At 57.6% G+C, this 25418-nt stretch overlaps 10 protein-coding genes across 10 annotated transcripts; 4 read left to right on the top strand and 6 right to left on the bottom strand.

The window, feature by feature from the left end:
- Positions 1–178: 178 nt before the first annotated feature.
- On the top strand, positions 179–793 carry PSEUBRA_004032 (Zinc finger protein; the record flags this gene model as incomplete). The annotated part of the gene is made up of 3 exons (XM_016437634.1): positions 179–181; positions 251–391; positions 713–793. 3 exons carry the CDS (start codon positions 179–181, stop codon positions 791–793), a joined length of 225 nt encoding a protein of 74 aa, XP_016291150.1.
- Positions 794–916: 123 nt separating this feature from the next.
- Positions 917–2353, bottom strand: PSEUBRA_004031 (Aminotransferase, class V/Cysteine desulfurase; the record flags this gene model as incomplete). Its single annotated transcript, XM_016437603.2, has 1 exon — positions 917–2353. The coding sequence occupies one exon, from the start codon at positions 2351–2353 to the stop codon at positions 917–919; it is 1437 nt and encodes a 478-aa protein (XP_016291149.2).
- A 368-nt stretch (positions 2354–2721) lies between these two features.
- Positions 2722–5154, bottom strand: PSEUBRA_004030 (uncharacterized protein; the record flags this gene model as incomplete). The annotated part of the gene is made up of 1 exon (XM_059465205.1): positions 2722–5154. The coding sequence occupies one exon, from the start codon at positions 5152–5154 to the stop codon at positions 2722–2724; it is 2433 nt and encodes an 810-aa protein (XP_059321477.1).
- Positions 5155–6039: 885 nt separating this feature from the next.
- PSEUBRA_004029 (Mitochondrial substrate/solute carrier) lies at positions 6040–7029 on the bottom strand (the record flags this gene model as incomplete). The annotated part of the gene is made up of 1 exon (XM_016437579.1): positions 6040–7029. The coding sequence occupies one exon, from the start codon at positions 7027–7029 to the stop codon at positions 6040–6042; it is 990 nt and encodes a 329-aa protein (XP_016291148.1).
- Positions 7030–8285: 1256 nt separating this feature from the next.
- On the bottom strand, positions 8286–10415 carry PSEUBRA_004028 (uncharacterized protein; the record flags this gene model as incomplete). Its single annotated transcript, XM_016437576.1, has 1 exon — positions 8286–10415. The coding sequence occupies one exon, from the start codon at positions 10413–10415 to the stop codon at positions 8286–8288; it is 2130 nt and encodes a 709-aa protein (XP_016291147.1).
- A 2042-nt stretch (positions 10416–12457) lies between these two features.
- PSEUBRA_004027 (Ribosomal protein L9/RNase H1, N-terminal) lies at positions 12458–14169 on the top strand (the record flags this gene model as incomplete). Its single annotated transcript, XM_016437607.1, has 2 exons — positions 12458–13171; positions 13258–14169. The coding sequence occupies 2 exons, from the start codon at positions 12458–12460 to the stop codon at positions 14167–14169; spliced, it is 1626 nt and encodes a 541-aa protein (XP_016291146.1).
- A 325-nt stretch (positions 14170–14494) lies between these two features.
- Positions 14495–16876, top strand: PSEUBRA_004026 (uncharacterized protein; the record flags this gene model as incomplete). Its single annotated transcript, XM_059465204.1, has 2 exons — positions 14495–16732; positions 16808–16876. 2 exons carry the CDS (start codon positions 14495–14497, stop codon positions 16874–16876), a joined length of 2307 nt encoding a protein of 768 aa, XP_059320510.1.
- A 130-nt stretch (positions 16877–17006) lies between these two features.
- Positions 17007–18131, bottom strand: PSEUBRA_004025 (WD40 repeat; the record flags this gene model as incomplete). Its single annotated transcript, XM_016437575.1, has 1 exon — positions 17007–18131. One exon carries the CDS (start codon positions 18129–18131, stop codon positions 17007–17009), a length of 1125 nt encoding a protein of 374 aa, XP_016291144.1.
- A 331-nt stretch (positions 18132–18462) lies between these two features.
- PSEUBRA_004024 (Translation elongation factor EFG/EF2, domain IV) lies at positions 18463–21909 on the top strand (the record flags this gene model as incomplete). Its single annotated transcript, XM_016437592.1, has 1 exon — positions 18463–21909. One exon carries the CDS (start codon positions 18463–18465, stop codon positions 21907–21909), a length of 3447 nt encoding a protein of 1148 aa, XP_016291143.1.
- A 91-nt stretch (positions 21910–22000) lies between these two features.
- On the bottom strand, positions 22001–23806 carry PSEUBRA_004023 (DNA polymerase beta, palm domain protein; the record flags this gene model as incomplete). The annotated part of the gene is made up of 1 exon (XM_016437588.2): positions 22001–23806. One exon carries the CDS (start codon positions 23804–23806, stop codon positions 22001–22003), a length of 1806 nt encoding a protein of 601 aa, XP_016291142.2.
- Positions 23807–25418: the final 1612 nt, after the last annotated feature.

The following is a 25418-nucleotide window of genomic DNA, read 5'->3' as shown; positions in this document are numbered from 1 at the left end:
GAGGATGTGATTTTGTGAGAGTGGTGGAGATCAAGGGTTCAAACAGGGGAAGGATCTGTGTGTGTCGGACGACATTTGCACGGACCTTTTTCCATCTGGTCTTCATCCTTTCTTCTTGCTCTTCATCATCCTTTCTACCTTTGTGCGCTCGCTTGCTCTCCGAAGAGCCAGATTCGACATGGTATGCTCCTCACACAATCCGAAACGCTTAAGATCTCGCTCGCTGATACTGTGGACAATGGGATGACAGGTGCGCGGCCACGCCAAACAACAAGCGCAAGAAGCGGCCAAGAAGAAAGCTGACGCTGCCAAAGGCGGCAAGTCCCAATTGGGCGAGGCAAGAACCAAAGGGTTGAAGTTCACTTGTCCCGTTTGCAAGGGTCAAAACCCCGTAAGTAGCGAGCTTGCAGTCCTCAATGGGGAAGGCGCGACGTCGACGGATAGGAACGGAGGAGCGCAGATGCATCGGAAGGTGCGGAAGGGCAGACCGTTGGCCGCTTTGTACCGGCTGTGGCTGGGTTCAGAGTGTCGTCATGGGACGAGGCACGAGCTCAAAGGCCGAATCTAGATGCACCCCTCGCTCGACGTCTCGCACTTCCTACCGCTGGTCAAATCTTGCGATGCAGGCAGAGAGCACAAGATCAACCGCCAGCATCGCTTCGAAAGACAAGCACCATCGTACTGACTCAGTTTAACCATCCCGCTCGCGCAGAACTACAAAGTCCTCAAGGAGCACTTTGAGAACAAGCATCCGAAGGACACGTGTCCTCCCGAAAGCTCATTCACCGCTTAATCACACACACGAACCAATAGACAGCACCGAATTGCATTTGCATTGCCTCTTCACCTTTCCGCTTCAGCCTTCCCCACCGTGTCTCCGGGCGTACAGCACCGACCGATTTGATAACGCTCCATCCTACAGCACCTGCTCTAGCACCTTCTCCACCAACCCCACCACCCGCTCCACCTCCTCCACGGTGTTGTAGTGCACAAAGCTCACCCTCACCACTCCATCGCCCAGATCCAGTCCCAGAGAGGACACAAGCTTGTGCGCGTACATGTGACCCTGTTGGGCGCCCATTTGTCCGTCCTTGACTAGGGCTTGATGGATTTGTTGACTGGTCCCGACGCGGTGGTTGCCCGTGGTAGGGTCGATGATGACGAATGCCACGGTGGGAGCTCGGTCGGCAGAGGAATGGGAGGTCGGGCCGACGATGCGTAGCCCTCTGCCGGTGAATCGCAGCAGTGCGGGAAGGAGAGCGGTGAGTAGAGTGTCTTCGTGAGCAGCGATCTTGGCGAACGCTGCGTCCAGCGCTGTATCGACTTCCTCCCTCGTCAACTTCACCAGACCACTCCGTGCCAAAGGAGCGGGTGTCGAATCACCACTGGTGTAAATACCCGTCCCCGAAGTCGGCTCGAACACACCTGTCCAATCCACCTCCTCCCCCCTCCCCACCCTCCCCCGTCCCACCGCAACCACATAGTCCGCAACAGCAGCAATACTCGCATTCAGCTCGTACTGCACACTGCTCGTCTGCCACGTGTACATGGCGTTGCCCTCGTGCAGGAAGAAATGGTTCATCTTTGCGGCATAGTGCGTCTTGACGCGGTTGGAGAGGTGCATAGCGCCGACGTGGGCGCCGTAGGTCTTGTAGAGGCTGAAGAAGGCGATGTCCACCCCCCAGTGGGTTGGATTGAGTCGACGGTGCGGGGCGAATGCGACGCAGTCGACGACGATGAGTGCTTCGGGTGCGATGGAGCGGATCACCTGCACGGCCGCAGGGATGTCCGTGTATGCGCCGAGGAGGTTGCTGCAAGCAGTAAATGCTACCAACCTCGTCTTTGGACTCAAGAGCCCTTTGAGAAGCGCAGGATCGAGCGTCACTTCGAATGGCGACGCGGCCGAAGGAAGGGGTGTCACCGGCCAATCGCGCAATACCAATCCGAGGTTCTTGGCGAGACGGGTCCAAGCTCCACGATTCGTCTCGTGATCCGCATCGCTGATCACCATCTCCCCGTCACTCCACACGCCCTTTTGCTGCAACATCCCCGCCAGGGAGGCAACGAGCGACGTAGCACTCTGACCAATCATGACGTTGTCCGGGCTCTCCGCTCCCAGCAGCGCTGCGGCGGCGCAGGTGCCCCGTGCAACTTTGGCCGCTGCAACCTGCGCCAGCGGGTACGCACCCATTTGCACGTTTGTGCTGAGCAAATAGTTGCTGATGGAGTGGGCGACGGAAGAGAGGACCTGAGAGCCACCGGCGTTTTCAGCGAAGACGTAGTCCGGCGAGTTTTGCAGCGCCGGAAATTGGGCGCGGATCGCGGTCAGGTCCGAGGGGGTGAGGGTCGACATGGTTGCGCCTGTTTCCGAGATCGATAGATTGGCCAAGGTGAGGGTCGTGAGGCGAACGATGGATCGAGCAAAAGTGAAAGGTGGGATGAAGCGAAGAGGATGAATAAGGAGAGGAAGGCGCAAGGGCCCGTGCTGATATCGGAGAGCTTTCTTCCGTTTCCAGAGACCCGTCGGCAATCTAATCCGTAACGCCGTTCAAGTTGCCGAACATCCTCCTCACCATCTCACGTGCTTCAGAACCACAAAGCACACACACTCTCACACCCATAACCTCAGACGACCCCTTCCAATGACACAAGCAATGCGTGCTGTTCCAACCCACGTCTTCCATTGCAATGGTTCCACGCATCTGACCGTCAACGCCCTTCCTAACCGGCATTCGCGCTCCCCCCCGCACTCTTGGCCGTCCCCGTCGTCCTCTGCATAATATCCCTTACCACAATAACCCCCTTCAACGCGGCATTCGCGCCCATCTGCAAACTCCAGAGACTCACATTCTTCAACCGCTCCCGACTGGCATTCTGGCTCGCGACGTGGTTCGCTAGCGCCTCGTAGATCTTCTCTGACACGACCGGCAGCAGGCCCGTCTGAGCAAGATCGAGGGACCCATCGAACTCCGAGAGGTCCATGACGATTCGACAGCGGATCGGGATGAGTGTTCGGTTGGCGTTCATAAACGCCACGATGGGGCGGACGAACGCGTTGGTCGTGTAGGTGATGTCGTGCGTGAAGAGGGGGACGGCTGCTTTGATGTCTTTGAAGCGCACGTCCATATCGATCACGACGGTGGGTGGGGGGATGGTGGATTTGGCCGGGGCGGTGGGAGGGTCGACGTTGGTGCTGTCCTCTTCAAGAGGTGGAGCATGCTGATCGGTTGACACGGCGATTGGTGCGGCTGTTCGATGAGGGGATAAGCCCTGTCGTCGGGCTTCTTCGTTCTCCTTTCGCACGCGCTCGGCGGTGGGACCCACCGCAGAGACGGGCGCCTCGATCGCAGGCCCGCTCAATCGGTGCTGTCCCGGGATGGGGTCGTCACCGTGATCTCCCCGACCTTCGCCCGACAGCGCCGCCGTGAGGTTGTCCAACACCTCGATGATGATCGTATTGATGTCCGCCTCGTCATCCAGATCCCGCGGGAACTTGATATCCGCAACGACGTCAAATTTGCCCGACAGGATCCACGAGATCGGCCCTGTCAAGTCCGACTGGTTTTGGATGTGGTCAAAGTTGACACCGTCCACTCGCATGCGCGACATGGTCTTCCACTTCGAGTTGGTCATCTCGCGATCCCGGTCGACCGTTCGGCTGATGTTCTGCGGCTTGTGCAGGCTGAACAGGCACCCGTCGACCTGGCCCGTGATGCTATCCGCGCTGAGCAGGTCGTAGAACAGCCATTGTTTCCGTAGCTTCGGAATGTGCGCGCTGAAGATGCTGAAATTGAACGGGCGGAAGTCGTTCGGCTGGTACACCGTCACCAGGAAGTCCTCGATGTTGAGGCATTCGAGTTCAAAATCGCCATGCCGGGGCTCACGGCGTGCCGCTTTGGGATCGTACGGCCTGGCAGGGTCCCAGAAGACATTGCGTCGGTCCACGATGCCTCGCACCCCGCGAATCACCGCATCCTCGATCAGACCTTTCCCATCGAACCACCGCGACAGGCTAAGCGTCACATCGATCGAATCGACCTGCAGGTCAAACATGGTGTAGTTGGTGTTGACGCTGTCGTCCTCTGCGAGGTCCTCTCCGCGTGCCTCGTCAGACATGGGCGGTGCCACCTCTTCGACCTCTTCGTAGTGCGTGCCTTCCCACGCCATCCCGTCGCCCGCAGTGACGGCGGTGCGACGCTTGGTGGTGTTCGGACGATCACCGCCACCATTGCGAGCTTTCTGCCGCCTCTCCTTGAGCAGTGAGTCGACATCGCCGTGTGCTCGGCGCGAGATGAACACGTTCTTGAAGCTGATCTTGCTCTCCTTCCATTTGGGAACGATGGCGCTCTCGAAGACAACAGTGACACCCGTCTCGGCGGTGAGGTAGTCGGCGATCTTGCGCGCGATCCACTCTTGCAGATTGAGAGCGTTGAGAGCGGCAAAAATAAGCGAGAAGAAGGTGGTGGTACCGACGATGACGAAGACGGCGGTGGTGAAGCCTCCTAGCGTGAAGAAGGCGCTGATGTCGTCTGCGTTGAAGCGGCGGAAACCACGGATGGTGAACCACTTGAAGCGGATGCGTAGCCGGGTCCAAAAGCCCTGTGCGATTCGGAGAAGGTCTTCTTTGGATGGACGTAGTCGATGCTGCTCGTGGGGCTGCGATTCGTTGCCCGTCGACGGTGGGATTTGGCTGTTTTGGGACGATGTGGGAACGGCGCGCAGTGCTAGCCGCCGCAGCGAGTCTGGGTAGTTGGCAAAGTGGTTGTAGGCACGTTCTGCTGTTGTCAGGTCGGTGCTGGACGAGTCGGGTGCCGTTGTGCGGTGGCCTGATTTCTGTTGCTGAGACGTCACGGTGGTCTCTGAATCCTTCTTGGCGTTCTGAGCTGTGCTGGAAGTAGTGGACTTCGGGTCCGTCTTGTCGTCGTCTGGTGACCAATGCCTTTTCTCGTCGGCCCGCGCGGCACCGGCGCCATGAAATGCACGAGCGTGCTGAGCGATGCTGGAGGAGGGGCTACCGCCACTCGGTGATGTGAACCGACTTGCATTTGAGGATCCAAAGCGAGATCTGAGATCTGAGGAAGTCTGCTGCCCAAGCGCCGGCCCTGCAAGCCTTGAAAAGTATGACTGCACTCCAAGATAGCTGTTTGCAGCCATGGAAATCGAAGCTTGCGTCGATCGGTTGCGATAGCCAGTCACGGGTGGCCTCAAACTATGCAGAACTTGGAGCGTTGCTTTGGACGATGGCTGTGTGAGTGCTGTCTCAGAGCTAGACGTCGCAGTCACCGCCGATCTTCGCGGCAGATGTACCTTCGACGAGGTGGAGGCCGAAGCTCTTGATGGTCCTGCAAGGGCTTCAAGCGCAGAATATAGCGTCGACGGCTTCCGCGACATGACTTCGATCTGCTGGAGGCAGGACTTGCCGCTTCGAGGTGGTCCTTCTTTGCTGATGACAGTCCAACTGAGCCCGATCTTAGCTTGTCATGATGATGATCGCGCTGATTCGTCTAGCGTCGTCAGATCAGACGCAGCAGCCAGCCACTTTGCATGAGTCTGACAGCGTACGTGGGAAAGGTGTCGCGATGGAAGTTGAGAAGAAGGGAGGATGGGCATGTGTTAGCTGCACAGGAACCACCCAGCTGAAACAGAGAAAAATTCAACTCAGCCGAGCCAAGCAAGAAAGGGTGCACAGACAAAAGGACAGGCTTGGCTATGGCTCTATTTTTATCTCGCGTGCAAGCTCCACATCCTGAGCTCTGGCAAAGACACAGCATGCCGCTCATCTGATAGCATCTCCACGGACATGGGCATGGAAGCTCGCGCAGCCTGAGCACACTTCGGCGAGAGCGCAAGGGAGTGTACACAAGGAAGTCGAGGAATGATCATGTATATTCATTTGATCTCTAGAGAAAGTACATGCAGTCGTTCGAGGGCGAGGGATAGCCGAAAGGAAGAGTCTGTGACGGCTCTTGACGTCGCCTTTGCAGGATGCAAGGGCACACGCAAGCCGTCGACATTATTTGCCAAGATGGAACGCACTCTTCAAGCTGCAACCGACTTCTTGCTGACCTTGAGGATCTGTCGAGTCCATACCTCAAAGTAGTCCCTGAAGAAGAAGAGTAGGGCCTGGGCGAGGACGGCCTTGGTGATCTGGGCCGACATGCCCTGGTACCAGCCGCTGAGGCCCTTCTCGCGTGCGATCTGGGTCAAGCAATCGATGGCGCTGGTGTACTTGGTGTTCTTGGCCTGTAGACGGATCTTGCTGAGGATGTAAGGGAAGGTGACGACGGTCGCGAGGGTCTTGGAGAGGGCGCCGACGAGGAACGACTTGCCAGGGGTCATCTTGCCGTCGACGGACGCAGCGAGGATGATGGTCTTGACACGCTCAAAGACACCGTACGTGATGGCGGGGTTGACGGTGAGCACCAGCGAAGGCTTGAGACCACGCCAAAAGCCCGTGATGCCGTCCTCTTGGAGAATGACCTTGGCGTGACCGACAAAGCTCTCGTCCGGCTTCTTGCCGTCCTTGGCGGCCTCGGTAGTGCCAAGCTGCTGTCGAGTCGCGATGACAGCGATGGGGATGGTGAAGATCTGCGCCAATGCACCGGCGACAGCACCAAGAACGAGCTCGGCAGCCGTGCTCATGATGGCCACACCTGACGCACTGCGCTTGGCCAGACGGTTCTGGTAGAGTGTGCGCACCACCGAGTACCAGTAGAAGTAGGCAAAGCCAGTGGTGAAGTTGTTGACCATGCTCGCGGCAAAGCCCTTGTACAGACCTGCTGGACCTTCCTTGCTGCGGATGATGTGTAGGATGCCCTTGATCATGCCAGCACTTTTGGGCACAGTGACGATCGTCTTGCTGGGATCCTTGGGGTCACGCGCCTCCTTGCCTGCTACGACGGCTGAGCTCTGGCCTGCTTGGATGCGGGTCTTGACCGTGTCAAGCGGGTAGATGACCGCGTTGGAGAAGACACCTCCGAGCGCGCCGGCAAGCGCCTGTCCGAATGGTGTGAGAGGCTCTTCCGCCATTGTGATATGTGTGAGCTCGGGAGCTTGATGTGACGGGGTTCGGCGGGGCGTTGAGCCGTTACGAGATCCTGACTGGGTACGCGAGTACAAGAGTGCCAGCTATAGCCCGGTGACAGACGAGGGGAGTCGAAGCGACGAGATCCGATGGCAAGACCGGTCAGATGGAATCGAGTCGGATCAGATATGTCGAATTGTCCAACAGTGAGCAAGATGCAGCGATTTGAGATGAGTCGCTCTAAGAAACAGCACACAAGTAAAGTGCGCAGAGTCGACAGGCGAAGGATGAAAGACGGCTGGCCGATCAAGGTTGATGGTGGTGATGCTGATGGTGGAAGACGAGCACAGAGATCAGGACCCATGCACGGACAGATAGGGCAGGAAGATTCCGGCCTTAGTGAAGCGAGAGGCAGGCACTCCGACAGCCAAGAGTGAGAGATGATGCATCTTTTTGCGGGACCCCTCGCTGCTCGTGGAATTTCGACAGGCTCCAAGCGTCATTCAACCGCTCCCTCTCTCTCTCCGCGCTTGCAGGAATTGGTGAGCCACGGTCTCTTTGCGATAGCCGGTTCCGTGCCCATGGCAGGCAGGCGCTGTTGAATCACCTCGCCAAAATTCACGATTTTCGCCTTTTCCCCATTTCCGCCCATCCACGCTCGCATGCCAACACCGGTAAATCGGAAAAGGCGGCTGCCGGGTCTGCTCGCTATCAGAATTGCGGCCAGACACAGCAAGCATTCGTCGCATCGCAACAAAGCAAGGTGTTGATCTTCAGACTGAAGCGTATGAAGAGAAAGATCAAGGGCTTCTGCAGGCTGCTCTGATCAGCATTGTACACGACGGCAGCACGTACATTCGGTGCCTCGGGAAGGAAAGCAGGAGACGATGTGAAAACGTCAGTGAGCACCGACAAGTGATTTCCGCCCGAGCATCAAATCAAGGGTCCACTTGTACCGGCCGACTGTTTCTTCGACCAAGCCGTTCGACCTGCGAGTGCCTCTGTCCAACACGAAAGCACCTTCCCTTTCGGCCCCTCGGACGTTCTCTGTTCGCCTCTGCTACAAAAGAATGGCCCTCTCAGGGCAGTGCACGGAGTACAAGGTGATGCTTGCAAGTTCAGTGAGATTGATGCGGATGCGAAGGTCAAGAAAACAAGCTGTTGCAAGATGCTAGATGTCTACGGATCTCGATGCAAGTAACAAGGCTGTGGAACATGCTCTATATACGGAAGTGACGGAGAATCCAAGGCTGGAGTGTGCTCAATGACGTGGCGTCTGAGCATGCTGGTACGAGTCGTGCTGCGGGTATCGTTCGGAAGGGTAGTCAGACATCTGGCTCTGATACGACCATGGCTCGGTGGCTCCATTCCGGTAGCTGTCGAAGCGCGAGTCGTAGCCACCGTTGGAGCTCATACTCGTGTCATGGTGCGCATCCCCCTTCTGATAGTCGCCTGCACCATTCGACGACGGATAGTCGCTCATCATGTAGCTATGTCGCTGGTCAGGCGTGATGACAGGTGAATGGCCGTCCGAGTTGAGGTAGGCATCGTAGACGTCGTCCAGCCCGTTGAAGCTGGTGCCTGGGCTGTGCGACGACGAGTTAGCTCCTGACCCTGCACCGTTGCTTCGACTGTATCGATTCGGATCAAGTTCGCGGCCAAAGCCATCGGTGCCCTGTCCGATGACAAGATGGCTGCTGTTGCCCTGGTACATTTGAGGAGATCCTGCCATCGTCACCTCGACAGCCGGAGGAGGGTAGTCGCGTGCATCGCCTCCTGCATACGGTACATACGAGGAAAGGTCAGGCGCTTGCGGTGGCGGATAGTCGAGGCCATCGACACCGTGCGTATTCTGTGGTGGTGGATAGTCGAGACCCCTCGCCGTGTACGGCGAATCTTGCTGTTGCCCCGCTGCCCCCGGATGAGGACTTTGCCTGCCCTGCATATCGTACTGCCCACCATTCGATGCAGCATGCTGAGACATGCCGCCGTTGCTGCCATCCAGTAGTGATCGCTGCTGACCTGGGCCGTGTGTGTAGTACATGTCCATTGCCTGTTGTGAAGCAGGCGGCGCAGGAGAAATCCGGCCGCCGCCGCCACCACCGACTCGCTGCGCGAAAAGCATCGGACTGGTGCCGATGGGACCCATGCGATCCGCCATCGAATCGAACGTATTGGAAGACATGCCACCGTATTCGCCTCCGGCAGGGCCTGCGTTGGAAACAAGATTGGCTGTACTTGCATATTCCCCGTTGTCGTCGTATCGAAGGCTGTGCGTCGAAGGCGCTTTGACGCCGTAGAAGTGTTGTGGACCATGGCCTGGCGATTGGTAGCCCGGCACGCCGTGGTTGCCGTAGTACCCTCCATTGCCATGAGCCGCGAGCGAGCTTGCCATGCTGCCGGAGCGTTGCATCGGGCCTGACCGGTTTGGCTTCTCGTCGTTGAGCAGATCCACGTCGACGGTGGGCAGAGTCGGCTGGGGAATCGCTTGTCGGACCATCTCGCCCTTCTTGTTCATGAGATGCGAAAAGTCGCCTGCCGCTTCCTTGCGAGCGATCTCGTTGACCTTGGCGAGACGCTGCCTCTTTTTGAGATGAACGAGCTCGGTGACACGCTTGTCCACCTTGTGGCAGCAGTACTCCTTGAGGTTGCCCTTGATGTAGCAGAGCAGCGGAATGTAGGCGATACCTGCCATCATGAGCAAGATCATCGAACCAGCAAAGACGGCGACAGTGAAGAGCATGGAGAGGATCATGATGCCGGTAAAGATGTTGCCCTCGTAGTAGTCGCTGGGATTGGTGCTCCACTTGGCAAATGAGCCGAGGCCGTAGAGGGTGAAGAAGTTGATAACCTGACGCGGACCGTCGGCTACGAGCAGACGCTTCCATCCCTTGAAGGTGAAGAAGATCCAAAAGGCAAGCTCGTCCTTCTTCTTTTTGCTGTCGTTGATGTGGTCGAAGAAGCAGTAGTGGTCGTAGCTGCGCAACGAGTAGTAATTGTTGGCCATGACGTTGGTGAATGCATAGCTGATATCGCGGCTCTTGACGATGGCACGCGACTTGTGCGCCTCGTAAGCGAGCAGTAGGAACGAGAAGATGATGCATCCACTGAAGATCCAGCGACCGTACGAGATGGGAACACGAAAGTTGTTGTCGGGATCGTTTTGTACTTTGTCGTAGAGACTGCCACTGAAATGACCGAATGCTAGCAATGTGACGGCGGTGTAGATGTCGGCGACGTACACTGCGAACGACTTGACGACCATGACAAAGAGGAAGACGTACTTGAGCTGCATGAAGCAGCCATTGTTGCGAAAGTCGCGCACATCGATGAAGTCAAACTTGTGGTCGGGAACTTCCTCGCGCTTCCAGTTGGCTTTGCCGCAGCACATCGTAGGCGGCAGTGATGGTGATACCGAAGATCACGGGACGGTGAGGAAGTGTGTGATAACGAGTGCGCGCTGGGATACGACCCGAAAAGGAGCGAAGCCGCTCTATCTAGACGAGCTGAAAGATGCGATGCGACAACTTGTGGTGGTGACGGTGGTGTTGGTGTTGGTGCACAACTGAGCCGGCAACGGTGCTGTTCTGGAGGAATGGTGAAAGGTTTCGTGGCCGAAAGAGATTCCGCGGCGCACCTGTCGCCGGAGGACGGAGCTGAGAGACTGATGAGAGAAAAGGTCGATCAAGACTGCATTGCTAGGAACCGAGATTGGGAACGCGTGAGCGGGCGGATGCAGCCCCAGAACTGTGGACAATGAAGGAGGGGAAGATCGGGGAAGGATAGATGGGAGAGGAGCGAGGAGAAGCCGTATGCTTTGAGATGACGAATGAAAGGGAGGGAGCAGTCATGAATATGGTGTTGGTCTCACAGCGCTTTTGGTGGCAGCCTCGGTTCGACCATTTTTGGCGTGCGGACGAAGGACAGCGAGGCCCCACTGCACGATTTCACAAAGGCTCGGCGCTTGCTGGAATCCGCTCGCTTCGCAGTGAGTGACAGTCGCCGCAGAGTGTTTTTCTCCTGGCGCGTGAGGAGGGCAAGACGCGAAGCCTCCAGGGGTTTAGAGCGCAAGGCCTAACAAAGGGGACTCGATTGCTATTTCGGTCTGGGTCCCAGAGAGGATCGGCCGATCGTAGATGGGAGCTGCTCCCAGCCGAGTCGCTATCACGATCTCGCGAGATTGTGGCAGGAGCGGCGAGCACGTCACATGTTATATCGCCGACAATCACAAGGTAGATCCTGCCTAGTACAGTATAGCGATCGCTGGGACGGATGGTTGAGAGCAAAGGGCCAGAGTCGTTCGATGTCGTGCAATGAGCAGTGGCATTGTGAATTTGAAATCAGACCACGTTTACGCCATCGCTCGACACGTTCGCTGCAAGTCGAACGCCGCCGGTCCCTGCTCGAAAGCATCTCCCTGCAAGGTGTCAGCCTCAGCGTCTACAAGTATGAGCGGGTACGAGATCTCTTGACTCGATCAACCACAAAGTCACCTTGAGATGAATAGCAGGCCTTCTTGAGGCACTCGAAGCGGGCTTGCAACGTTGAAGACAGAAAGGGGGCAGGACGAGGAGACTCGATTTTCTCTTTGAAAATTGCACAAAGCTTTTGCTGCAAGTTGAGAGCTCTGCAGGAAATTGGCGAGACCACGTTCTGCTTGCCCTCCTGGGTTCTCGTCTTCAAACCAAACATGACGTCGGTAGTGTCCATCATTCCCCTTCTACACCTCTTGACTTGATGTGAAAGCCGTGGCTAGAGCGTCTTGCTCGACGCCAACATGCTGGTTGCAAAGTGACGGCTATAGGAGGCAGCATTCCCTTTGATCGGAGTTCCGGCGGCGGGCACCATTGTGCTGTTGGAGCTGCTGTCTCGGATTTGTTTGGCAGCCTGAGGAAGAGCAACGGAAAGCCGCGCCGGTTCCAGACCCGCGGTAAAGTGGCAGCCGAGACGCTCGACAAACAAAAGGGTTCACCAGCAGCAAAACGAGTCTCTCTGATTGGCATGCCAAGCCCTGCATTAGTCTTAACTTTTCTCCGTCTCGTCCTGCATGGAAGCCATTTGGTTTGATTGCCACTTGACTTTCCAGTCCGTGTCTGCGATGTCGGAGTTGCGCGAGTCCTACAATGGGGCAACTATGGCCACCTAGCTGCAGCCAACGACGTCTGTCTAGGATCTGCTTGGGCTCTAGACTTGTTTCCTCGGATCGACTCGCTTCCGATCAGAGACTCTGAGTAGCTGTCTGAATGACCGGCATGATTCACAGTGTGACGATCATGGCTCCGGAAGCTATATGACCCTTCCACCTCCCTCTTGAGCAGCTCGGAATGCTTCCGTGCTATCCCATCGCATCTGCCTACACTCCCACGCCATCACGCTCATCGGAACTATCCTACATCGGCTCACCCTGCCCGCAGCCTCAGCAGCTTGGTCAGCATGGGAGAACGCAGCTCGAGCCTGTTAGGCAAGCTCACACTCAGAACAAAGCGTCGACTCGCCAACGCTTCCAATGCTTCCGCCTCGTCCTCTTCATCCAGCCGCTCGGCTGCCAGTTCAGCTGCAACCCCTGAGCCTCGAACACCCACCTCCTTGTGCGGGCAAGCCGACTACGGACTAGGCTACTCAAGCATCAACCATGAATCCTCTTCAAAGTATCGGAGCAAACGCAACAGCACGGCCGCGCTTCCAGACTCGGTCGAACATGATCGTTACGCGGATCCCACCCGCACCCAAAAGCAGCGCAGTCTGCCCCGATCATACAGGCTCAGCTCTCACTCTCAAGAGGCTCCTCTCTTCGTCGAGTTTCAACATCAAGCTAGACCCAACTCCCCCATCCAGTCCACCGTCCGAGCCCGACCTCAGACCAGCAAGTCTCCACCCGACTATGCTGCCTTGGACCCTCCTCGACCTCAATCACCTTTCGCCATGACTGGCACCATCCCACGCTCTCACACTCACGCCCTCTTGGGACGCAGCTTGTCCTACGATGGCTCAAATCAAGCAACCATCCCTCGCTCTTCTACGCAGCCTTTGACCAGCACACCTACATCAGTTGTCGAACCTTCCGAGCAATCCCTTTATGTCGTGGCTCGCGGCTGGAAGAAAGGCATCTATGAAATCAAGGAGGAAGCAGAGCGTCACACTCGAAACGTAAGTTAACTACTTCATTTCAGTCCGACCTTCGAGAATGAGGGTTTGTGCATGGACTGACCTCGCCAACGTCATTTCATCTGCAGTTTCCCGGTCCTTTGATCCAAACTTTCCACGATCGACCAGCAGCCGAAGAGTTCTTGGCCAGCTCTGGTCGCCTCACACCTCAGTCGATGTTTTCAGATGAAGCTGAGGATGAGCTTGTCGAAAGGACACGCATCTTCAAAGGTCTTGATCCTCAAAGCGAGGCAGCCAAGCGCAGATCAATGGGCATGTCGCTCGAACGCAAAGAGTCGCGGCGCAGGTCGCGCATGCTTGCCGCCACGCATTCATCCGTCCTTCATCAAGATGCAGCTGCCGTTGCCGTCAGCTCGCCTCCCTTGTCTTTCAGCAGCGTCTTCGCAGACAACGGTCCCATCACCCCCATCGACGAAATCAGTGGCTTTGACAGCTCTTCTGCTCCGGTCCCCTTGCAAGCTATGACCTTGCTCCCCGTCAAGGATCTTGCAAGGTCGATGCTCTTCTATGCCAAAGTGCTGGAGCTCGCCTGCGTTTCTTACATTCCCGAGGCGCAAGCCGTTATGAGCTCTTCGGCTGCAACAATCTGCCTGCGCACGATCGAGCAAGCTCCTCTGTCGTCAGACGAAACCGACTTTTCGCGCACAAGCTCCCCTGGCTTGCCCAGACACGCACTCGGCGCAGACACGTTCTTGCCACCCACGCCCGAATCGCTCATTCTCCCAAGCACAGACCCAGGACCGCTTCAGCTGCCAGCCACAAGCCTTCCGCTTCATTCTTCGTCAACTTCTACCTCGGGCGCAGTTGTGCTTATCGAACTCAACGGCTCGCCTGACGCCATGCATACGCGGCTCACTGCAAAGCTTAACGAGTGGAGACTTGCGCAGTCTTCCCTCACAAAGGGAGCACTAGGATGGCGCAAGGATTCTCAACGGCGTCCAGCAGACCGCCTGGAATGCGCAGGAGCTGCATCTCTCTGATCTCGACGGTCACCGCATCATCTATACCACTCCCATTCTGCGCGGTGCAGTCCCCACCACGAGCTTAATCTGATGACAACCATGTCGAATATACCCGAACAATGCTTTCTATGCGCTTCCCTCGTGTCACTGACTGCGCTTTCATGGCTGAGTTCAGTCTAGCTTCTCTGCTGGCTTCGCTCCGATCTGGCTTTCACAGAGACGAGACACCTGATCTGTGCAGGAATTGGAGTTGCGATATAAGAACGACAATGAGCGTTCGTCGCTCCCCTTTTGCTTGCCCCTGCCATCTCGTGTGACCCTTCATCGTCATTCGTTGCAGACCATGTTCGGCTCACCCGACGACACGAGCATCCTCAGTCACGACAGCGACTCGTTCCTCCCCACCATCTCCGACAGCGACCTGGTCCGCGATGCCAAACATGTTCACTGGCAGCATCCCCCCTTTCTCCCCGACACCGCTCAAACGTATCCGCACCTGCACAGCATGGATAGCCTGATCGAGCCCGATGGGTCGTCTTCGAAAGCTGGCAAGGGGTTGGGCGGTGTGAAGGCCAAGATGAAGGCTGTTGTGAGGCTTTTGTCAGGATCGAAGCAGCAGCCCAATGCAGCGGCGGCTGTGAGCGCCAAAGGATTGCCGATTGCGGGTCAGACATTGCAGCCGATCTACATCAAGACTACGCCTCAAGTAGGGCACGAACCGCAGCGTGTCACTCGTGTCGACACGCCTCGACCCGACCGAAACTTCGGTGCGATCACCGACAGCGACGATCCAGCTGTGATCGGTAGCATACGTGAGCATCTCGCCTCGCAGCATGAGCCGCAGGTTCATCCTCCACCGCCTCCACCTTCGACGCAGCTCGACCCGCAGGCGGCGATCACGATCCCACCCACAGCCGTGACAGCCAAAAAGAGGATCCCAAACGCTCACGAGATCGGTCTGGGCTTTCCGGAAGAGCCTCGCAAACGGTCGAGTCCCGAACAAGCTGTTGCTCCTGGCGCACGCGTCGCAAGTCGTCCTCTCCCTCCCACACCCGCTCTTCAGGCTCAATCAACCTCGCTCGTCCCTCAACAGCCGCTTGCACACGAGCACATCCCGCAACTTGGGATGTCACACCTCAACTACGGCGCAACGGTCCATCAGACTGAGCAGCCAACGCATGTCGACTCCGCCTCGCGCCTGACCAAATTCCCCTCGCTTCGTCGGGTCAATGGTACCATCAACCCTGTTCGGCTCGCAGAAGAACTCGAGACCCTCTCCACGCTCTCCTCCTCGCGTCGATCGCGCAAGCCTTCGTCCTATCGCAAGCCACCACCCTCTTCCAGCGCCTCGGTGGAGCTGGATAGCAGTCAAGAGGCGGTGTGTCACTGGCGACCCTCCCTATCGCCTCCTCTCCCTTCTGCTCGGCTCAATGGCGCGGCAGCGTACACCTCACATGGTGTGAAACCGCCTTCGCTGGAAAACAGCGAGGACGAGTCCATCCGTCGAATTCAGGATTGGCGCGTGCACATCAAGCAAGCCCCCTCGGTGCTGTCCAAGGCTGCATCGGCGCACTCACGGTTCGAGGGGGACGAGGTTAGTTCGCATTTGACGTCCGTCTCTCGGAGCCCGCTGAGCAAAGGTGAGAAGACATCCTCTGTCAGTCCTTCGCGCTTTGCGCAGGTGCTGGATGAAGTCTCAGCCCAATACAGGGGCTCGCGTAGTCCGCTGTCCAAGGAGGAGAACGAAACGCCGACGATGAAGGCGAAGCGGGTGGTGGGTAAAGCAGCTGCAGCGTCATTCCATGGCTCGCCGAGGGGAGTGAGGACGGTATCGGGAACGAGCCACATCGCGCGCCTTTCAGACGACCAATTCGACCGCCTTGCACGGGTGGCTGAAGGCCCACCTCCACCACCACCCACACCCATCCCCAAAGAAACCACGCTGCGTCCAGCTGAGGAGGAAGAGAGAAGGACCTCGCTCGATAGCACCCACCCAACCACGCTGTCGACACTCGAACACAAAGCGGCCAAACACATCGACACGCTCGATGGGATGATCCGCAAGCATCCGGAGAAGATGTGGCGGATCCTCGGCGAACGACCGGGGTTGATGCTGGTCGTGTTGTTGCGGTGCAAAGTGGAAGAACGACTGGAAGAGAGACGGAGCGAGGTGGGAGTGGGGAGTCTGGTCGATCTGACAACGAAACATGGTCGGGAAGAGAGGGAGAACGATGGTGTGAGGGCGATCGAGGAGTCTCTGGTGGGGTTGAATTTTGGGGTGATGCAGCCGACCAAGACCGACAAGGTGCCGAGCATTGTGGTCTCCCGACCAAGCAGCAAGTCGGACAGTCAAGCTCCACCTTCCTCGGCCAGCACGGCGATTGTTGTCGCGCCTACTCCAGCACAAGGACAAGGGGAGGACAAAGTCGACTCCCGCGGCAACGCAGCATTGGAGTCGATGGTGAAGAGGCTCGAGCAGGCCGGCGAGCTATGCACCGTTCAACAAACGCTCCTCACGCTGCAGGACAAGCTGATGAGCGCCGACTCGGAGTACCATCGCCTGAGGGACCGGTTGAGCGTCGTAAGTACCCCACACAGCCTCAGAGGAATCAACGAGAGAAGAGGTACTGACAAGCCTTGTGTTCGGTGTGGACAGCTCGAGCAGGCCGTGTTCTCTCCCAACTCGCCAAACACCACCACCTCTTCGCTTCATGTGCCACTTTGACGGTGCGCCCGTAGCTTCAGCCATCTCGCAAGACCCATACCCGATCAGACGATGCTTGATGAAATGCAATACAAAGCAAGCCCTTATCGTTACCGTCGTTGAGCTAGAATACAGCGTGCAAGCCATGATGCTACGGATCGATCTCGCCCAGCAGCAGCGTCATGTCCGTCGAACACGACACGACCACCGGTTCCTTTGGATGAAACACCGCCGCAGTGCACGTGCCCCTATGCCCTGGCAGCTTGTACAGTATCGTCGAGCTCTCCACGTCCCAGATCGTGCAGGTCCGATCCGCGCCGCCCGCGACAACTTTCTCTCCATCGGCACTCCAGCCCGCTTTGACGAGCAGATTCTCGAACCCACCAAACGTCGTGCCCCTCAATGTGCGGTACAGCCTCGGATTGGAGGCGTTGGGATCGGAGGGATTCGCCTCCGGTGCAAAGGGTCGGACGTCCCAGATGCGAACCGAGTCGTCGAAGGATGTGCTGAGGATGTGCGACCCCGAAGGGGAGAGGGAGAGAGAGGTGATGGTGTCCATATGCCCGCGTAGGGTGAGGGCGATGGTCTTGCGGGTAAGATCGTAGATGTGGATCTGATTGTCGATGCCTCCGACGTAGAGCTGGCTTGAATCTTCTGAGAAGGCGACGGCTGTGACGGGGTACCCGACATCGAGGATGTCTATTGGCTCTTTCGATTGTGGATCCCAGATCATGACGCGACCATCGTCGGATGCGGAGACGAGCAGTTCGGGCCCACCCCGCGTGGAAGAGACGCAGTTGACAATGGCTCGATGACCCCTCAACCTCCGCTGCTTCTCGCCGGTGGTTGTGCTCCACACGATGATTGTTCCGTCCGCTGAGCCCGAATAGAGCGCATCGCCAATGTTGTAGCTAAAGGCGAGACAGGTGACCGCTTTGGAGTGCCCTTTGAGCTGACCAATGTTGGCACACTCGCCGTAGACGCTCCAGATCGAGATGGTGCGGTCCGCCGAAGCTGCGGCGATGCGAGAGCCATCCCGGGAGAACTTGACGTCGAGAATCTCGGAGGTATGTGCTCCTGTCAGGCCGAGAATGGGATGTGAGAGCGAGGAGGTGCGTTTTACGGAGCGGACTAGACCTTTGTCCTGACCGTTTGCGGAGGAGGCAATGGCGAGCTGCTGGGTGTTGCCGTCGTTGTCGTCGTCGTGACGTTGACGTTTGACGAGCGCTGCTTCGCGGTACGAGATGGGTGGCGATGTCTTGCGCTTCTCCGCCATGTTGACTGTGGTGGACGGTGAGGTGAGGCTAGGGGAGGGAAGGGGACGATCGTGGGGGTAAGAAGAAGTGAGAAACGCGAACGCGAGCTTCCGATAGAAAGTTGACAGGCGAGGTCAAGGTGAAGCCCGACTTCCGCCTTTTACAGCTCTGTGCCTCCACTCTTAGAAATTTCTTCCAGCTGAGCGCACGACTCAGCCTTTGGGTTTGACATGCCTTCGCTCTTCGGCTCTTCTTACCACACAACAGCTTCTCGACGCCTTCATACATCGGCGTCGCAGGGCAAGATAAGATACATCGGCCCAGGTCTCAATAGCAGCATCGCTCATCGATATGGCGTCGGACAGCAAACGATTCAGCTCGCATAACGTGCGTTGCTGCACACTCATAGGCCATGTCGACCACGGCAAGTCCTCGTTTGCAGACTCGCTCCTGGCGGCCAACAACATCATCTCCGCCCGCATGGCCGGTCAAATCCGCTACCTCGACTCCAGAGAAGATGAACAAGAACGAGGCATCACCATGGAGGCCTCTGCCGTTTCGCTCTCCGTCAAGATGCGTGTTCACGACCCGACAAAAGGCTGGGACCCAGACAACCTCCCGCCCGTGCAAGACTTTATGATCAATCTCGTCGACACGCCTGGTCACGTCGACTTCTCCTCCGAAGTGTCGACAGCGTCGAGGCTGTGCGATGGTGCGTTGTTGATCGTCGATGTTGTTGAGGGTGTTTGCGCGCAGACGGTGACGGTGCTCCGGCAGGCGTGGCAGGACGGTCTGGAGCCGATCTTGGTTCTCAACAAGGTCGATCGACTCATTGTGGAACTCAAACTCTCGCCGAATGAAGCGTATCATCATCTCATCCAGGTCATCGAGCAGGTCAACGCCGTCGTAGGCTCCTTCTTCGCCTCGGCACGCATGGACGACGACGAACGCTGGCACGAGGAACGCGAAAAGCGCATCGCAGCACGCAAGCAGGCCAAGAACGACTCGATCGCCGCATCCACCGCCGCCGAAGACGACGCCGAAGACGCCGACCGCGAAGAGCGAGACGACGAGGATATTTATTTCGATCCCTCCAAGGGCAACGTCATCTTCGCCTCTGCGATGGACAACTGGGCTTTCCGCCTGGAGCGATTCGCCATGCTCTACGCCAAGAAGATGGGCATCCAGGAGTCCAAGCTGCGCAAAGTGCTGTGGGGTGATTTCTACTTTGATCCCAAGACCAAGCGTGTTCTCTCGCAAAAGCAGAAGGAGAAGGAGAAGAGGCCGCTGAAGCCTATGTTCGTCCAGTTCGTGCTGGAGAACATTTGGAGCGTTTACGACGCCGTGGTGGAGAACAGGGACCAGAATAAGATCGAGAAGATTGTGTCGAGTCTGAACCTCAAGGTGCATCCTCGCGATCTCAAGTCCAAGGACGCATCCCAGCTCATCAAGGCGATTGTTAGTCAGTGGCTGCCATTGGCGAGCTGTGCTTTTGCCGCGATCATCTATGTCATCCCACCGACGAGCAAGGCGCAGGCAAAGAGGATCCCGATGATGCTCAATCCAGATATGAGCTACTTCGATCGAGGAAACTACAAGGCCAAGACCACGTTGGAGGAGAATTTGATGAGCGCCGAGATCGGACCCAAGTCGATCCGCGTTGCGTACGTCAGCAAGATGTTTGCGGTCAAGAAGGAGGATCTTCCGGAAGCGAAGAAGGCGCCGATGACGGCGGAGCAGATGCGGGAGCGCGCCAAAGAGAGCAGGGAGAGACAGAATGCGGTTCGCGCTGCACTGGCTGCTACCGGTGCCACGATGGAAGGTGGCTCTGGTGATGCGGCCGCGGAAGCCAACGGTACGAGCCTCGAAGAGGCCGAGGCGCAAAAAGCTGTCCGTGCCCAGCGCGACGCCGACGCGCAAGCCGAAAAGGACGCCCAAAAGGCTGACGAAGACGAGGATGGATCGGACGAAGTAGTGCTCGGCTTTGCACGTCTCTACTCGGGCACCCTCCGCGTCGGTCAATGGATGTACGCCCTACTACCCAAGTACAACACCTCGCTCCCACCATCCCACCCGTCCAACGCCAAGCACATCAAGGCGGTCCAGCTCGAGTCGCTCTACATGATCATGGGACGGGATCTGCTTGCGGTGCAAGAAGTGCCCTCGGGCAACGTCTTTGCCATCCGTGGTCTCGAAGGTCGCGTTCTGCGCAATGCCACTCTCTGCTCTCCCTCCCTCACGCAATCCTACCCGATCGAGCGTCACACCGACCCTTCCACCATCGACACTTCCGTCGCAACATCGACATTCGTCAACCTCGCAGGGATCAACATGCTCTCCGCGCCCATCGTGCGTGTCGCCCTCGAACCGGTCAACCCGCAGGACATGCCGAAACTCGTCGAGGGACTCAAGCTGCTCAACCAAGCCGATCCGTGCGTCGAGTCCTTGGTGCAGGATACGGGCGAACATGTGATCCTCACCGCGGGCGAGCTGCATCTCGAGCGATGTCTTAAGGATTTACGCGAGCGGTTTGCGCGGTGTGAGATCCAGGTGAGCCCTCCGCTCGTTCCGTTCAGGGAGACGTGCGTGCGAGCACCCGAGATGGCGCCGCCGAAAATCGAGGGTGCTGCGCGTGGAACGGTGGATGGTAGCGTCGCGAATGGTGGTGTGACCTACCGGGTGAGGGCTGTACCCCTGCCCAAGGCCGTGGTGGAGTTCCTGCTGGCGAACGCACAAACGCTGAGGTGGTTGCAGAACCGCAGTGCCGGCAGTGCCGAGGATGATGCCGGCGAGGGAGGCGTGGACAGTGTCGGATCGCAGGCGAGCAAGACGGTTCGCGCGGACAAATTCTGGTCGACGCTGGACGGGGTGTTGGAGAAGTGCGGGCAGGATCGTACGGGTGAAGACTGGAGGGAGGTGGTGGAGAAGATTGTCTCGTTTGGACCGCGAAGGGTGGGAGCGAACGTGTTGGTGGATCGAACGGGTGGTGGAAGGATGGGGTTGAGGAATCGAACGGATCCGTCGCGGGCTGTCACACGACAGTCGTCGGGCATCGCTACGCCTGCTGCAGCTGAATCGAGGGAGAATGGGGACAGTCTCACGGATGCGCTGCACAAGATCAGCCTCGGTGAACAGGAGGAAAGTGCGTCGAAGGGGGTCAACCTTAGCGCGCTGAACGAGAGCCTGGATAACGGGTTCCAAATGGCTACCTCCTCCGGTCCCTTGTGCGGAGAACCCATGCAGGGACTCGCGTTCTTCCTCGAAACCATCGCGCTCACCCCGACATCCAACTCCTCGCTCTCCTCCGTCACCGGCCCGCTGATGTCGACGTTCAGAGAGAGCTGCAAGCAAGCGCTTCTGGATTGGTCCCCACGTCTGATGCTCGCCATGTACAGCTGCGACATCCAAGCGTCGACCGAGGTGCTCGGCAAAGTCCATGCGGTGCTCGCCAAACGTCGAGGCAAGATCATTTCGGAAGAGATGAAGGAAGGAACGAGCTTTTTCACGGTTGGCTCGCTCCTACCGGTGGTGGAGAGTTTTGGATTCGCAGATGAGATCCGGAAGAGGACTAGCGGCGCAGCAAGCCCCCAGTTGATCTTTAAGGGCTTCGAGCTGTTTGACCTGGATCCATTCTGGGTGCCCAGGACCGAGGAGGAGCTGGAGGACCTGGGTGAGAAGGGTGACAAGGAGAACGTGGCGAAACGCTACATGGATGGGGTGAGGAAGAGGAAGGGCTTGTGGGTGGATGAGCGGATCGTGGCTGCTGCAGAGAAGCAGAGGACGCTCAAGTCGAATTGATCGGCGAAGCGCGACTCTGATGGCATGCAATAATCCTATTCGACAGCAGAGAGTGATGGCAATGTGGTCTACGTGAATCGATGCAGAATGACTACGACCTGGTGATCCTGAGTCTAGGCGCATAGATGGCGAACGACCTTTCCTCCGGCTCCAGCCACGGCACGCCCAAAAATTGGAAGATCTGCCTCTCGTCGGTCGCCTCCAGAACGTTTTCCGTCCAAGCCGAGCCGTTTTCGTTGGCAGGACCGATACCGTATTCGTTGAGCGCCCAGCCTCTCGCCCGAGCTTTGGCGCGCATGTGCATCATGAGGTCGGAATCGCCTGTCTTGGCGAGAGTGTAGAATGCACGTCGGTTGAAAGGGGCGAAGTTGAGATCGAAGCGGCGGGCCTTGGCGCCAGGGTCGGGGAGGCGCACGAGGCCTTTGACGGCGAGTGGGCCGTGTTGCAGCAGCTTGTCAGCGAGGAGGTTGCGGCGCGTGAGTTCGGCGACGACCGCGGTGAGGAGTTCGCTAGCGAGCGGGTTTGCGTCGAGCTTGTTCGGGTCGGACGGACGTGGGATGCGCATATCGACCACGGAAGGGTGGAAGAGGACAAAGTCGAGGTCGGACGAGTAGTGATCGCCGCGACGGAAGCTGCCGAGCAGTTCGGCGCCGAGCTGCGGGTCGACGGTGTGGAAGACATCGAGAAGGATTTCTCGCCACTGCTCAGACTCGGAACGAGGGATCAAGCATTCGACGTCGTCGAGATGTTCCAGCCCGATCCGTTGAGCTCGTTCGAGACAGGCATCGCGCAGCTGTTCGAGTGTGAGGAATCCAGCCTGGACGAAACGCTCGGCTTTGGTAGCACCTATGCCGTAGACGCGCTGGAACATGACGCGTGCTCGATCCTCTTTGGAAAGAGAGTCGATGGCGTCGACGCGATTCTGCAATAGTCTCTGCTTGATGATCGTCCAGCCGACACTGTCGTCTGGCTTGAGAAGCTGAATCACCTGTCGCACGGTGAGAGGTCCGCCCTCACCGATCTCCGACTCGTGCTGAACGCGGAAAAGTCGACGCTCCGCCACCTTGTATTCTCGACTACTCGAAGGTCCGCGAAGTGCTTGCATGTTGCGGAGGTCGTTGAGCACTGCTTTCATTGGAAAGGGTCGGTCCAGCAATTCTGGAAACTTGGAGATGAGGTCGCGGAAGGCAGTCTCTTTTCGTGGGCCTTGCGATGGGTTCGAGCTCGCCAGCGAGCGACGCTGATCCTTGTGGAAGAGCCGCTTGACAAGACTCGTCAGCTTGAAGTTGCGGAAAGCTTTCTTTGAGCAAGGGTTCACCGCGAAGAAAAGTGGCAAGGACGCCGTATGCACCAAAAGGCCAAGAGCGGTGCTGAAGTTTGGGCACAGAAAGAGTGCCTCTTGTGCCGCAGAGCTTGTCTCCAACAGATACAGCAGACAATGTCTAGGCAGCGGGGAACCGAACAAGTGCAGACTGCCGAAGAACAGCGACAAGGCTGACATGGTTTGGAAGACTTGCTTCTTGCTTGGTCGAGGCTGCTCCATCCCTGGGTCGCTGATCTCGGACAAGATCTCACCGAATCTGTGCAACGCATGTCGGACTTGTTGCGAACTCTGCAGCGCCCACTGCTGGATAGCACTCAGCAAGGACCGAGATTTCGAGCGCACGAGAAGGTCCTCAACTTGCTTCTGGATAACATCGAGACGGGTTGCGATGTCTTGAACTTGAGCTGCCAACACGTCGATGGCGTCGCAGGTATCCTCACGATGCTGTCCATTTCCGCGACAGACCTTGAGGTGTTGTTTCGACTCCGTTGGGATGAGGGCTTCGTCTACAAAGGCTGCAGCACGTCGATGAAGCGCATTATCCTGCTGTGCTCGTGATCTGGCTGTCTGCATTCGTCGACTTCGACGGATGGTCTTTTCGCGTCGAGTCTCTGTCGGTTCGATATCTTGCCAGGCGTCATCTTCGCCAATGTCAAGTTCTACTTCGCCTTGTTCGGTGATATTGAGGGCATTGAGAGCACGACCTTGCATTCGGAGGTCGTCATACAGATCACGGGGCCGAGAGCCACGAGCTTGGGGCTGGAGAAATTTAGATGACGTAGCCTTGGAGGACCGAGTGTTGCGTCCCAAGGCATGGGAGAGAATGGCGGTGAAGGCGGTTGCCAGCTCCTTTGGTGGAGCTCCTGGCGGAGCAGATCTCCTGACTCTTCCAGCTTGGCCTGTGAGGTGACGAGATACGAAGACGGTGGCAACGACGACGTGTCTCTGCCGGTTCAAGGTTCCAGGCCGGCTGCTTTGGAACAGTAGGCCAGACGATGACATGACGTGTTCGCGATCGGAGCCAGGGATGCTGTGGTCGGAGAGGAAGTGAAGGAGGAGGTCAAGTGAGGAAGACGACAGGGGGCTGAGCAAAGTGGGCCGATGACGGTGGCTCAAGGAGTCGGATCAGTTGCCCACCTGGTCTCATATACGTTATTGGCCAAGCGGAACCGTGCATCGATTGGCGGCTCAAGGTTGGGCTCAGGCTCAAGATTTGATTCGGTCTTGAGCACGAGCAAGGGCTGAAAAGTGAGCCGCTTCAGGCAAATGCGGGTCGAACAATGCGATGCGGTGTGATCAGGACGTTGGCAGGGGCGCGGGTAGCAGCCGAAGGTACGGAAGGGGTCCGAGCTCAATGACACGTAGCGACAGTGCATGCCTCTTTTGAATCGGCGTAGGCCGCCAGGTGGGCTGATGGAGCCTTTTCGCTGCAGGCATACTTCCGGCTTCTGTCGAACAGGTCCATCCAATGCTCTTTGCCCGTCGACAGGAACACGAGGATCCTGACGGCACGTCTACCGAAAGACAGTGCATCGAAAACAGTGGGTGAGCTGGGCTGTTCCTAATTCAACGGCGAATTTCTTTGCCTCGATTTTTGGCGGCATTTTTTAAATTCAATGATCACCTTCGTAGAGCCGCGCTCTGTCACTGTCAGCTGCAGGGAACCTTCAAGTCGGGTGAGCCGGAATATCTTGACCGGACAAGCCTATGCTTGAGAGCAGGCGCTGACTGCGAATGCCAGGCTGTGGCAAGCGTGACTGGACAGACCAGCGTGATGGAGATGGATCACCCGATGCGATTTCAGAAAGGCTGACAGAGGCTCTTGGCATCGGCCAAGTCTCTGCACTTTCGGCACGTGCAGGCCTTCGGAGTTGCCTGAAACGCAATCTGCCGTGCCCTCGCCCGCACCTTGTTGAGATCCGCTGCCTTGTGGAGGCCCAATTTGAGAACAATGATGGTGCGGCTCAACCGGTCACAGGCGGGGGTCTGAGTAGAGATGGTAGACAATCAAGCACGGTCAATATCATCGGTCAAGGTGAGTCCGGCCTCAGATTTTGGTGATTCGCAGCACTTTTTCCACTTTGAGATGCGAGGTGAGCGCATTTCCGATGCAATGATCAGCAACCGACGCAGCCGAACATCAAACGGCCCATGCACTGGACAAGGCCATCGAGTGCCAGTGACT

Source organism: Kalmanozyma brasiliensis (genome assembly GCF_000497045.1).
Source record: "Kalmanozyma brasiliensis GHG001 unplaced genomic scaffold PSEUBRA_SCAF3, whole genome shotgun sequence".
Lineage (NCBI taxonomy): Eukaryota > Fungi > Basidiomycota > Ustilaginomycetes > Ustilaginales > Kalmanozyma > Kalmanozyma brasiliensis.
The sequence above is the reverse complement of the archived record's forward strand: the minus strand, read 5'-3'. Positions and strand labels throughout refer to the sequence as shown.